Genomic DNA, 14,330 nt, shown 5'->3' with positions numbered 1-14,330 from the left:
CTTAACTGTAAAATGAGAGGTTGATTTAGCTGACTTCTAAAGTGTGTTTTAGTACCTATGGTATCTAAGAGCCTTTGATCTTATGCTAGGATCCTGTGATTCCACGAAGGTCACTAGAAACTCATCTCCATCATGGCGCTACATCAACGAATCCTCCTTCTCATCCCCCAAGAGATAACTGCTCTCATCCAAATGTAAGCACAAGTAGCATTGTTGACTGCTTAAAAATTTACCTTGATTCAAAGCAAGAGCCGGAGCATAAATAACAATTCCAGTATACAGAATCTAGAAAAGGAAAGACAGAGTATGAAAATGGAAATAATACAGTTTAATAGTATATGAACTTCACTATTAAAGTCAATTTATTGTTCAAGTTCACTGGTAACTCTATTATTTAACTCTATTTTGTGCATGGAGGGAAGATGTCCACTCTCTCTTGTGCCCTCTAGCACACCTGGTTTCATCTCCAGAACAAATGGGCTCACTGTATGGACCCAATAATTAATTTTCATGCTTTGGTGACTATATGTTTAATCAACTTTACAAATGAAATTCTATGTATGGTCATCAATAACTGATAAATGAATGAGCATTCAATTCTTTTTTTGTTTGTTTGTTTTTGTCTTTTGGCTAGGCAATGGGGTTAAGTGACTTGCCCAGAGTCACACAGCTAGTAAGTGTTATGTGTCTGAGGCCAGATTTGAACTCGGGTTCTCCTGACTCCAGGGCTGGTGCTCTAACCACTGTGCCACTGAGCTGCCCCCAATTCTTTTTTACCCAGATGTTTTTTACCTGATCCTCTTGGGTGGCCTCATCTTCCCCCATCAGTTCCATGAGAATTTCTTTCTGAATTTCTCTTATCCTGGACCCTCCACGTGGGTCAGGACCCATTGGGAGGAAACTTGCTGTACCCTCAACCTTATTTATCGCTGGTTATCAGTTACTTTCCTACTCTCTGGCCATTCCCTTCTATTGTGTTTAGAACTTGGAGTTAATAATAATAATAATAATGCCTAGCATCTATACAGTGCTTTAAAGTTTTCAAAGCATTTTTTACATGTTAACTCATATTTATGTTTACAATAGATAATGTACCCCATACATGGACATATATTTAGATTGGTTCTAGTGAACTGTTGCCAACTCTTAACACTACACCTTTTGTCATTTATGTACATATTTATGTACATATCTTTCAACTCCTACTAGACTATAAGCTTCATTAGGGGAGGGACCAGCTTGTATTCTTCCTTGTATTTAATGTAGAGTCTTACACACAATTAGGGACTCAATAAATGTCTGTTGAACAGTTCAGGAATCTCCAGGCTTGGACCACACCCACATTCACTCTGTTTTGAATTCTGGGCATCAGATTTCAGCAAAAACGTTGAAAAACTAGAGTCTAGCCCCAGGGAGACAATCAGAATTGGTAGGGTACTGGAGATGCCATTCATGGATGATCAAAGGGCCAGCCTAGAGAAGAAAACATTTGGGGCACCTAGGTTGAGGGTCATAGAGGCTAGGAGAGTTAAATTCAAGCATTTGGTTTTTTTTATTTTTTTATTTTGGAGGCAATGGGGATTAAGTGACTTGCCCAAGGTCACACAGCTAGGTAGTAAGTGTCTGAGGCTGGATTTGAACTCAGATCCTCCTAACTCCAGCTGTATTCACTGCACCATCTAGCTGTCCCTAAATTCAAGCATTTGAAGGGTTCTCATGGAAGAGGGTCTGAATTTGCTCTTCCTGTGTCCAGAAGACTGAACTAGGAAGAAAGTGTCAAAGTGTCAGAGAGGCAGAACTTGTCTATCAATTGGAGCTGTCCAACAGTGGGGCAAACTTCCAAGGAAATGAGTTCCCCGTTGATGGAGAACTTTACATGGAAGCTAGACAGGCATGAGATGACAGGCACAGAGCTGGAGGGGATCTACCTCATTCTGACCCATCATTTTACACATGAGAAAACTGAGCTCCAGGGTGATGTACTGAAAGTAACAGGTAGCAATCGTCAAAGGTGGGATTGGAACTCAGGTCCTCTGCTCTGGAGTCAGTGCTCTTTCCATTGTCCCGCACTGGAGATGATGTAAAGGGCATGCCTATTTAGCTAGGGGATGGGCTTCATAGCCCCTGAGATCCTTTCCAGTTTTGGCATTCTGCACTCCATGCTGCTGCCTTTACTCTCTTCATTTAGCAGGACTTTTATATAGGTGTTTCCATATTTCTACATAGTCTTGATTTTTATCTTTATGGGAGCATATCACTGGTATAGCATAGTCTGCTTAACTATTTCCCACCCAGTAAAAGATAACTGTTATTTGCTTAATGGAACTGCTTCCTAATAACTTGGTGCCATTTTTTTTTTAATTTAGGGAGGCAATCAGGGTTAAGTGACTTACCCAGGGTCACACAGATAGTGAGTGTCTGAGGCTGCATTTGAACTCAGGTCCTCCTGACTCCAGAGCCAGTGCTCTATCCACTGTGCCACCTAGCTGCCCTTGCACCATTCTTTTTTTTTCCTTAATAGTATTTTATTTTTTCCAGTTACATGTAAAATAGTTTTCAACATTCATTTTTGTAAAATTTTGAGTTCCAAATTTTTCTCCCTCCCTTCCTTCCCTCTCCCCTCCTCAAGACAGCAAGCAATCTGATATGGATTATATATCTGATATAGATGCACAATCATATTAAACATAGTTCCACATTAGCCATGTTGTGAAAGAAGATTCAGAAAAAAAAGAAAAACCACATAAAAAAACAAAAAAAAAATAAAAATAGTCTGCTTCCATCTGCATTCAGACTCCATAGTTCTTCCTCTGGATGTGGTTATAGCATTTTCCATCATGAATTTTTGAAATTGTCTTAGATCATTGTATTGCTGAGAAGAACCAAGTCTATGACAGTTGAGCATGGTACAATGTTGCTGTTACTGTGTACAATGTTCTCCTGGTTCTACTCACTTCACTCAGCATCAGTTCATGGAAGTCTTTCCTGGTTTTTCTGAAATCTACCTGCTCATCATTTCTTTGCACCATTCTTTTTTTTTAATTTTATTTTTTTCAATTCAATAAACATTTGTTAAGCACCTACTGTCTATAAAGTACTATGTTAGCTGCGGAGGATACAAAGGCATTATTTTTTTTTAACATGTGTTTTTAAAACTTTGGGTTCCAAATTTTCTCCCTTCCTCCCTCCCCACCCACCCTCATTGAAAAGGCGAGCTATACATGTGCAGTCATGCAAAACACTTCCATAGACATGTGGTGAAAAACTAACTCTATTTCCCTTAATCCTATCCCGCCCCCCCCCATTTATTCTATTCTTTCTTTTGACCCTGTCCCTCCTCAGAAGTATTTGCTCTTGATTACCCCCTTTCCCAATCTGCCCTCCCTCTATCATCCCCCTACTCTCTTGTTGTCTTTCCCTCCTATTTTCCTGTAGGGTAAGACAGATTTCCATACCCAATTGAGTGTGTATGTTATTTCCTCCTTAAGTCAAATCCTATGAGAATGAGATTCACTCATTCCCTCTCACCTTCTCCCATTTCCCCTCCACTGTAAGAGCCTTTTCTTTTCTGTTTTTTTTTGTGAGATAATTTACCCCATTCTACCTTTCCCTTTCTCCTTCTCCTAGTATAATCCTCTCTCACCCCTTAATTTTATTCTCCAGATATAACCCTTTCATCTTCAACTCACCCTGTGCCCTCTATCTATCTATCTGTCTATCTATCCATCCATATATATATATAATACATACATATAATTTTTCCCCTCCAACTACCCTAATACTGACAAAGGTCTCATGAGTTACAAATATCATCTTTCCATGCAGGAAGGTAAACAGTTCAACCTTAATAAGTCTCTTATGATTTCTCTTTCCTGTTTACCTCTTCATGTTCCACTTGAGTCTTGTATTGGAAAGTCAAATTTTCTATTCAGCTCTGGTCTTTTCATCAAGAACACTTACCTTTCTTTAAAACAAAATTGCATTTCCACATCTGCTGCTGCTGCTGCTGTGTTTGTGTGTGTGTGTGTGTGTGTGTGTGTGTGTGTGTGACAGAGAAAGTCATAAGCATGTCCAGGAATCTTCTTTGGAGGAAATGAGAGCCCTTCCTTCCTAATCAATCACTTTTCTGAGCATTTCAAAGAGTGACTTAAAGAAGAACTGATTTGGCAGGGCAAGTGGAGATCATTAACTGTAAACTTAGCTGCAGACCTCGCTTAGCAGTTCAAGCCAGGTAGCATAAGCAAGCTCCCTTTTTCTCCCTCTATATTCCTTTTTTACCTCCTGGAGAATCCAGATACAAGTTTGGCCAAGACATCATTCAAGTCACCATGGCAAAGGCCTACGTGAGTTTCAATGGTCAAAATGAAGAAGCCTTCTACCTTTCCCCATTGGTTCATTCCTCAAAGACTGGCTAAGCTTTGCCAAAATCCTTATCCACCATGAAGGGCTGAACCTGATGAGTCAGGGAGGCTCTGTGTCAGCCCTTTGCCACATCAGTAACCCCAAACACTTGAGGCAACAATTGCATTCCTGGCTTCACAGTGACCTACTTTCCCAAGCTTCTGACTCCAGATTGAGCCAACTTCCCTGGAACATTCCTAAGCACTTGGATGGTTCTTTTTAGGAAACACTTGTCTTTGAAGATGAGCTCACCAATGTGTGATTTTTATGACCTTATAATTGAAATGCTAGTTTTCAGTTGAGTAAGCACTTGGTATTTCTTTTATTAAAGACCTAATAATTTTTTTTGAAAGCTACACTTGATGCACACATGCCTTTTTCAATCTCCTCTCCTCAAGATGTCAGGCAAAAATGATGAACCTCTGTACAATGATCTGTTGTTCTTTTTTGAATTCATCTTCCTGACACTTGATTCTTACCTGATCATCCCAATGAACAGAGAAGTGCACTGAGAGTCAAGAGCTGAGTCTGAAGCCCACCTCAGCTTCATAGTACCTGCATGACCTTGGACAAGTCACGTCCCTGCTCTAAAACCCAGTGTCCTCATCTCTGAAATGGAAATAATAACCATAAATTTATGGTACCTAAAATAATATTTTTGAAGTGAAAGTTTAGCAGAAAGGATGATGGGTGATTAATACGAAAATATATTTTACATGATTATACATATATAAGCTATATCGAATAGCTTACCATCTTAGGGAGGGGAGAATGTAAGGAAGGGAGGGAGAAAATTTGGAATTCAAAAAAATTTTCACCTGCTTTTTTTTTTTTAAGGCAACTGGGGCTAAGTGACTTGCCCAGGGTTACACAGCTAGTAAGTGTGAAGTATTTGGTCTGAGGCCGGGTTTGAACTCAGATCCATCCTGACTTCAGGGCTGGTGCTCTATCCACTGCGCCACCTAGCTGCCCCTCAAAAAAATTTTTAAATGAATGTTAAAAATTGTCTTTACATGTAATTAGAAAAAAGTAAATACTATTTAAAAAGAAAAAAAGAAAGGATTTTAGGTTTGGAGGTCAGAGGATCTGGATTCAAATCCTGGTTCCACAACTTTATTTTTCATTTTCACCATTTCATTTTCATTTCAAGTTCATTTAACTTTCCCAAACCTGTTTCCTTTCCTCAAGTGTAAAATAAGGGAGTTGAACAAGAAGACCCATAAAGTACCTTTCCAGCTCTAAAGCTGGAATACTATGATCATATAGTGTCAGGCACTGAGTTCTGGACCAGGGGTCAGCAGAATGTAGGTTCAAATCCTGCCCTTCTCATTTATCAGCTGTGTGGCTTTGGGGAAGTTATTATTCCTCTCTAGGCCTCAGTTTCCTCATCTGTCAAGTGAGGGGGTATAACTCCATAGCCTCTAAGGTCTGCACCAGTTCCAAATCTATGTTGATATGAGCCTATCAGCAGAGTTGCTATGTAGTTCTGCAGTGGTGACTGCTGTTTCCATAGTGGGAGACCCTCATGCAGAAGATATCACAACCTAGATCCTTTGTATATTTACCACCTAGCTGAACCCCACAAGGATGCAGTTAGGAAAGTGTTTTGCAATCCTTAAAGTACTATAGATGGGGAGTTATCAGTAATCTTGAGCATTTCCAACAAACTCCTCAAATACCTTGCCATATAAATTAGATTGTTAGTATCAATTTTTTTTTTAATTTAAGAAATTGGGGCTAAATAGATATTGCCCGAAGTAAGTGAACACACATTACTTTTTCAGACCAGGTCTAAAGATTAATCTAAATAATCCTGTTTGTGAATAATAATTATTATTGCGGTCATAATAATAATTGTTATTATAAACAATTAGCATTTATATAGTGCTTCAAGGGTTGCAATATACTTTACAAATATTATCTCATTTTATCTTTGCTCTAACCCTAGGAGGTAGATGCTATTATTATCCTGAGGAAACTGAGGCACAGAAAAGTTAATTGAGTTGCCCCGTATCACAAAGCTATTAAGTGTCTAGTAAGTAAGATCTGAACTGAGAACGTTTTCTGAGCTCATAGAATCTCTGTTCTCAATATTCTGCCATAGCTTTTTCTCCTATTTCCAGTTCACTCACTTTTTCCTTTTCCATTTTCAGTTTTGTACATCCATTTAGAAGCTCCTTAATGAACAAGATACTCAGTTTCCATTGATATTTTACCAAAACACTTTAGATTGCAAAAATATAAAAAGTACACTGGAGAGCTACTTACCGTTTGAACAATGAACAGAACGGTTCCACAGAGGCGAATGTGTTTATTAAAACGAAGCTCTAAGTACTATTAAAAAATAAAAAAAGAAGGTAAAATAGTTTAGGAGGCATGACCAATACTTCTTGTACTAGAAGAGTAGCTATCATAGATTCAGAGCTGCAAGAACATGAGAAGGTCATGTAGTCCGAAACCCTACAGGAAAGCCCAGATGCTTTGTAGCACACCCACCACCACCATTATCCCCACCAAATGAATAAGCTCTTCTCAGGGTCTTTGAGACCTTGGAAGACTCAGCACAATCCGGGGATCCTGAGACCACTGATAAAAGAAGAAATTCCCATAGATGGCCCAGATTAACCTCACAGAGTCCAACCTTGCAGTATGGGACCATGGAAACAGGACAAGACTCAAAGTTAGGAAAACTGAGTTAAATGGGAAACTGTTACTTCTGGTGGTTTTTTGTCCATATGAAACTGGCAAGACCTACCTAGAATACTGCTTGCCCAAAAAAATGACAAACACCTTAATCTCACCTATGTTATTTCCCCATCATCAGGAAGATAGAGAATGAACTAATATTATTCTAATGGAATGTTAAAGAGGACCTCTTTCCCTGAAGTGGAGTCCCCAAAAGATGCCCCTAAACTGCTTCTACCTCTGGAAAATTTCTCTCCATTTGGGGACTTTGTTATAGCACTTTTGTTAAAGCATTCTCTTTGAAGGACCCTTTCTCTACAACCAAGTGCCCCTATAAAGAGCAGACTCATCTCCTGAGAGCCACCCCCATAATAGATGTCTGGGTAGGAGAAAAAACAGAGATATAGTTAAAACAAAAATTATTTTCACCTCCCCACAACCCTGTGACATAGGTGCTAACTGTGTTATTCTTCCCCATTTTTCAGATGAGGAAATTGGGGTTTAGACAAGTTAAGTGATCTGCCCACAGTTACACAGCCAGTTAAGTATCACAGTCAGGATTTGAACCCTGGTTGTGATGTCTGCACTATTTTCTCTACTAGTCCACACTAAGAATTTTAGCAGCTAGTGTTAGGTAAAGGAAGGCAAATCATTATGGAGAGAAATGAAACCCAAGCAAGAAAGTTGAGCCTGGAATATTTACACTGCCTACTGAGCAATCAATTTTTGTTATTGTTCAAGCATGTCCAACCCCATTTGGGGTTTTCTTGGCAGAGATACTGGAGTGGTTTGCCATTTCCTTCTCCAGCTCATTTGACAAATGAGGAAACTGAAGCAAACAGAGTTAAGTGACTTACCCGTAGTCACACAGGAAGTTCTGTGTGGCCAGAAGATGAAGCCAGATTTGGACTCAGGTACTCCTGACTCCAGACCCCAGTATTTTATCCACTGTACCACCAAGCTGCCCCAATTTTTTTTCCTTACATGAAAAGAAAGTCACAGATAAATACTTTAGTCTAGAGGTTCTTAACCTGGGATCTGTGAACTTTTAAAAATTGATAACTTTATTTCAATAAAATTGTTTTCCTTTGTAATCCTATACATCTTATTCATTAACAAACATTGTTCATAGGCTTCATCAGCTGTCCAAAGGAGTTGATGACACGAAAGAGATTAAGTGGCTTTTTTTAGTGGCTTCCTCCAGAGTCTCTATTTACTGATATGCTCCTAAAATTTCCTTTTCTCCTCTGCCTTTGACCAATTTCTCTTTCCTTGAATGGCTACTCTGTATACAGGCATTTTGCCTATATTTTCCTAAGCTCAGCTCTTTCTACCAAATGGACCACATCCCCTCACTCTGGAGTATCATGGGCAGCTAGGTGGCATAGTAGATAGAGCACTGGGCTTGGAATCAGGACAAACCTTCTTTCTGAGTTCAAATCTGACCTCATACACTTACTAGTTGTATAACCCTGGATAAGTCACTTAATCCTGCTTGCCTCGGTTTCCTCATCTATAAAATGAGCTGAAGAGGGAAACGGCAAACCACTCCAGTATCCTTGCCAAGAAAAACCCCAAAATGAGGTCACAAAGAGTTGGACATGACTGAAACAACTAAATAATAAAACAACAAAAAGATTTTCAGTAATGTCAGTACGTGGGGAAACAGCCAACATCCAACCCAAAGAAATGTCTAGGATACTTGACCATATTCTACAGCCGATTTTTTTTTTACATGATACTCTTCAATTCAATTTGTTCCAATAAGCATTCATTAAGCACTTACAATATGGGAGGCAACAGTGACAGAGAGCAGACTCATGCAGAAAAACTTGGGATCGATTCCTACTTCTGAAACAATGTGACCTTGGGCAATTCACTTAACCTTATTCCCCCAGACAACTGTCTAAAACAGTGGTTCTCAAAGTATAGTTGAGAGATCCCTGGGGGTCCCCATCTGGGGGCTCCCTTCAGGGAACCTATGGGTTTAAAATTATTTTAATTAATAAAAAGTTTAATTTATTATTTATTAATCATTATCAATATATTCTGTAATATTAATATGGTAATTGATTATTAATTAACTTATTTTAAAATTATTTTCCTAATAATAGTAAGATTTTTAATTTCCAATATGGTAAATATCAATAGCTATATCCCACCACAACAAAAGCTATTGGAGGGAGAGGGGTTCCTTAGTAATTTTTAAGAGACTAAGGGAGTCCTAAGACCAAAACACCTGAGAACTGCTGCCCTGACAAAGTTTCTCAACCTGGGGACCATGAATTCAGTAGGGTCTGGTTTTCTTCAATATTTTGATAACTACATGGCATTACAATTGATTTTCTTAACCTCGTGTATTTTCTTTAATGCGTTTAAAAGCATTACCCTGAGAAGGATCCATCAACTTCATCAGGCGGCAAAAGGGGAGCATGAGAGAGGAAGAGAGGGTAGGGGAAAAAAGAGGAAAGAGGGAGAGATACAGAGAGAGGGACAGACAGAAAGACAGACAGAGAAAGGGAGGACAGAGAGAGAAGGAGAGAAGAGGAGGGGAGAGAAAAAGAGGGAGGGAGAGGAAGGGGGAGACAGACAGAAAGACAGAGAAAGGGAGAAAGACAGAAAGAGGGAGAGGGAAGAGGAGGAGAGAGAGGAGAGAGACAGACAGAGAGAGGGAGAGACAGAGAGAGACCGAGAGAGAAGAGAGAGAGGGAGAAGAGGAGGGGAGGGAGAGGAAGAGGTCTAACAGTGTAAGACAGTGATGTGTATAGAGGGAATTGGTTTTTTTTTTAACCAGTTCCCATACCAATAAAATCAGAGGGTGAGCCCCACCCCTCCCCATAGAACAAACAATTGTTCATGGCATTGCCCTGAGTATTAGAGATACACAGATCAAAACAAAAACAAAAAAAAATAGTCCCTGCTTTAAGGGTTTTACATTCTATATGGCAATAGAACCAAATATGTTGAAATATAAATGAGATAATTGGTACAGTAAAAAGAGCCCTGAATTTGGAACATGAGGTCCTGAGTTTGAATCTGGTCACTATTGCTTACTACCTGGGCAAGTAATTTCGCCTCTCTTGGTCTCAGTTTACTCATCTGTAAAATGTGGGAGTTGAACAAGATGGTTTCTAGGATTTCTCCCAGCTCTGAATCTATAGCAAGATAATAATGAGATAATTTGGTGGGGGTTAAGGTCAAGGGAGAGAAAAACCACTGGTAGGATCAGAAAAGGTTTCCAGGAAAAGACTTGCACCTAAGCTAAGCCATGAAGGAAACTAAGGGAAGGTTCAGAGAGACCACCAAGAGAGCCCAACCATTTTACAGAGAGGCAAACAGTCCCAGAAAGGGTGAGTAGGTCACATAAGCAACAAATGGCAGGAATAGGATTCAAACTCAAATTCTTTGACTCAAAATCCAGCCCTTTTCACTTACCTCATGTAAACTGAACCCACCTCACTAGGAAATTGCCCATCAGTTCTATCAACTGAAGCAAACAGTTAGACTAACTAGGCTGACCTCTGGTTGTTATACTGTATAAAATAGAACACTGACTGTTGATTTTCCAAGTATTAATTAACAGATGCTAAAGGATGGAGGTGAAGAACGCTGAAGGCATCTCTGTCCTACCACAGAGTCAAGACTGAATTTTCCGTGCTCATGTTTCAAAAGCCCTTCACCTTCATTTGCCACACCCCACCCTGCCTTTTTTAACTTCAATACCTCTTGATTAAGCATCAACCCTGTTCAATGTCAACAGATTCTTCAGTGCCTACAGTGTGCAGAGAACCCCCTGAGCCAGGCCTTGGGAGAGAGGCAAAATTTAGAGAAGAGACAGTCTGGTTCTCCCAGAACTCACTGTCCAATGCAAGCATATGGCACAGACAGAAATAACCAGAATAAAGGATTTCCAGGACTCTGGCCACTTTCTCTAAAGTAGTACAGAATCACAGCATATATTTGTATATTATACATTATAGTCTTTATTTTTTTTTCTTGGGTGAGGCAATTGGGGTTAAGTGACTTGCCCAGGATCACACAGCTAGTAAGTGTCAAGTATTTGGTCTGAGGCCGGATTTGAACTCAGGTCCTCCTGACTTCAGGGCTGGTGCTCTATGTACTGTGCCACCTAACTGCCCCTATTTATTGTACATTATAATTGTATATTGTGTGCACTTGTTGCTATGAATGTCAAGACTTCTCAGGCTCCAAAGATCACACACACACACACACACACACACACACACACACACACATATCCTGGTGTAGTGGATAGAGAACTATAGCCAGTAAAAAAAAACTGCAAGTCTCATTTCTGACACATACAGGAATGGCTGTGGGACCCAAGAGGACTGTCTAAGGCTACATGATGCAGAGAAGGTGCTGACCTGCGTTGAGGGAAGCAGTTTCTTATTGCAGGGAAATCACAAATCCAGTCCTTACTTATCTCTCTCTCTCCCTCTCTCTCCCTTTCTCTGCCTGTCTCTGTCTCTCTTTCTGTCTCTTTCTCCTACCCTCTCTCTATACATATGTTTATATAGGTATACCCGAGTCTCTTGCTATATATATAGACAGATATATCAAGATCTATCTACACATAAATATATACATAAATTAAGTAATAAATAAGTAAAATATAAATAAAATAAATATGTTTATTATATTTATATATCATACATTATATTGTATTGTATTTGTGACCCTGAAGTCATTTATCTATCTACTAAACCATTCTGTCTCATATATGTATGTATGTATGTATGTATGTATGTATGAGTGTGTATGCCATGATTCTAAAAAGTATGTTAGAGAAAAATGCCAGGAATTTGAACATGTTAATATTATGGTCATCTCTGTTTCTATCACATATATGCACACACATATGTGTGGATATATATGTATATACATATATGTGTGCATGTGAATATCTTCAGTCTCAATCTCTATTACATGCACACATGCATATATGTGTGTGTCCAGACATGTGATTTCATCAGTGTATGGAACATGGAACTCCCAGTGTGAACACACCCTTCATCAATGCAGATCAATCAGCTGTCATTTATGTCTTTTTTTTTTAGGCAATTGGGGTTAAGTGACTTGTCCAGGGTCACAAAGTCAGTAACTGTCAAGTGTCTGGTCTGAAGATGGATTTGAACTCAGGTCCTTCTGACTCCAGGGCCACTGCGCCACCTCAATGCCCTCATTTATAAGTGTTAATGAGTTGCCCTGCATTGAAAGTTTAGGTTACTTGCCCAAGGTGACAGGGAGGTGAAACTTGAACCCAGGTCTTCCCGACCCCAAGGTCAGCCCTCTATCCTCTAGAGCATGCCTTGTTTCCTCTACACAGGCATGAGAGAAGAGCTGGGTGTGGTTAATCTTACTTTTCCCAGACAACAAAAGGAGGCAGAAACAGAATAAATGCTTTGTACAGAGACACATACACAGGGAGAAAGTTGACGGCCAAGATTGGGGTTGGCATCAGTGCTTTATAATCTTACCTGGAGACTGAGTCAGGAACATATCCTTAAGCCGAAGCTCGGCTCTTTTGGCTCCTGGCTCAGAGTTTTTGTCCCCTCTCACTAATTTGGGCTAGGGATAATATTTTTGTAGCCCACATTCCAACCTTGATTTGGGATATAGTTTCCCTATAGCAAAAGTTCAAATTTCAGGAGGAAGGGAGACTTCCAAAGCTCCCTCAATGAACAAAAAGGCACTGGAAAGCCTTCCACCCCTCTACTTCCCAATGAGCCAACAAGGTTGAGAGAAGGATGATTAAATAAGCAGGTCCCCGTGTCTTTGTACCGCTCCCAAGAAATGTTCGAGGAACGGAGATAGGATTTCATAAAGGGGGAGGAAGTATTTCATAGTGGAAAGAGCTCCGGATTTGGAAACAGAGGACTTACCACTTAATGCTTGTGTGACCCTAGACAAGTCATTTAACCTCTTTTGGGACCCAGTGGGAGGGGAGGGCTGGACCAGATGACCTTACGGTCTCTTCCAACTCTAAATCTTTAATCCGACAGCTCCAAATTCAATATTGTAAAATCTACCCAAACCAAACCCCAGCCGGGGGACGTCAGTGGCCAAAGGAAGTGTTGCCTTACCTCGTAGGTGCTGGTAATGCCTAGCTTGTAAAAGACTGGGAGGAAGACCTCGGCGCTGAGGATGACCACTAAGGCGTAAGTGATGGCGAACATGCTGAATATGGCCCCAAAGCGATAGACCTCAGAGGGGGTCCCCAGGACTGTGACCGCGGACATGAAGCTGGCGGTGAGGGACAGTGCCACTGGCACCGCAGTCATACTCCGACCGCCCATTAGGAAGTCCTTGGAGGTCTGCTGGCCGCCCCCGGAGAAGGCATAGTAAACACCGATGGCAGCAGAGATGAGCAGCATCCCTGCGAACACCAAGTAGTCCCACACCACGAAGGTGCCGATTTCCCGCGGCGCGCTCATGACTGCTCAGCACAAGTTTCTTTCCAAAGTACCAGAGCGAGCCGGCGTCCGGGAGCGGCTGGCTGTCAATCAGCCCGGCCACTGGAGCCTTCCCAGAAGCGTCTCTTGGCCCCCAGGGGAACAGATGCGGGGGCGGGCAGAGGCCGCAGTGGGACGCTCTTGGAGCTGTCCACCCTGAACTGGGCACTGGAAGTGCGGTAAGGTGGGAAAATATTCGGCAGGTGCAGGCCACTAAGCTGTCAGAGACTCTGCTTGCCACACTGGGGGATAGCAAAACTAGGCTGGATCCTGGAGACTTGAATGCCCAGTACCTGACTGGGACTGCTGGTGACGGCAGAAGTCCTGTGTCTTCGAACCTTGGCCAGCGGACTAGCAGGAAGTGGTAGCTTTGGCCACCCCATTGGGAAGGGCAGATGCAAATTTAAATGAGAGGGAGAGGCTGGAGGAGGGTGTGGGTCTAAGTCTATCTCCAGTTCCTGGCATTAGGGGAAGATAGGAGGAGGGATTTTTCTTTTAACAGACAATTTCTTTAATTGGTTGTCGGTGTGGAGAAAAAAAAATAGTGGATGGTAGATCTTACCTTCTCCAGATTTCTAAAAGATAGAAAGAAAAGATTTATTTATCTGCTATGGGGGATACAGATAAGTGTGTGATCTTAGTGATAGAGACTGTGACACATCCTTATGTGTATATAGAGGCACATGAAGACTACTGCTAATCAGATAGGAGATAAAGCACACTCTGTAACATTCAAGATTCAGTGTTGCAATGATTTAGGTGACAAGT

The 14,330-nt window shown here is 40.9% G+C and overlaps 1 protein-coding gene across 1 annotated transcript in view; it reads right to left on the bottom strand.

Moving 5' to 3' along the window:
• Positions 1 to 13,899, bottom strand: part of LOC114038488 (sodium-coupled monocarboxylate transporter 1-like) — a 45,923-nt gene extending 32,024 nt beyond the window's left edge. Inside the window, exons 1-3 of the mRNA XM_027855746.1 lie at positions 13,194 to 13,899; positions 6,670 to 6,735; positions 234 to 285 (exon numbers count right to left, since the gene is read on the bottom strand). Of these exons, the coding sequence (XP_027711547.1) occupies positions 234 to 285; positions 6,670 to 6,735; positions 13,194 to 13,544 (469 nt within the window). The 5' untranslated portion in view covers positions 13,545 to 13,899. The remainder of the gene's footprint in view (positions 1 to 233; positions 286 to 6,669; positions 6,736 to 13,193) is intronic.
• Positions 13,900 to 14,330: the final 431 nt, after the last annotated feature.

This window comes from Vombatus ursinus, unplaced genomic scaffold (assembly GCF_900497805.2).
Source record: "Vombatus ursinus unplaced genomic scaffold, bare-nosed wombat genome assembly UNPS02011334.1, whole genome shotgun sequence".
In the NCBI taxonomy this organism is placed as follows: Eukaryota; Metazoa; Chordata; class Mammalia; order Diprotodontia; family Vombatidae; genus Vombatus; species Vombatus ursinus.
This window is presented reverse-complemented; position numbering and strand designations above follow the sequence as displayed.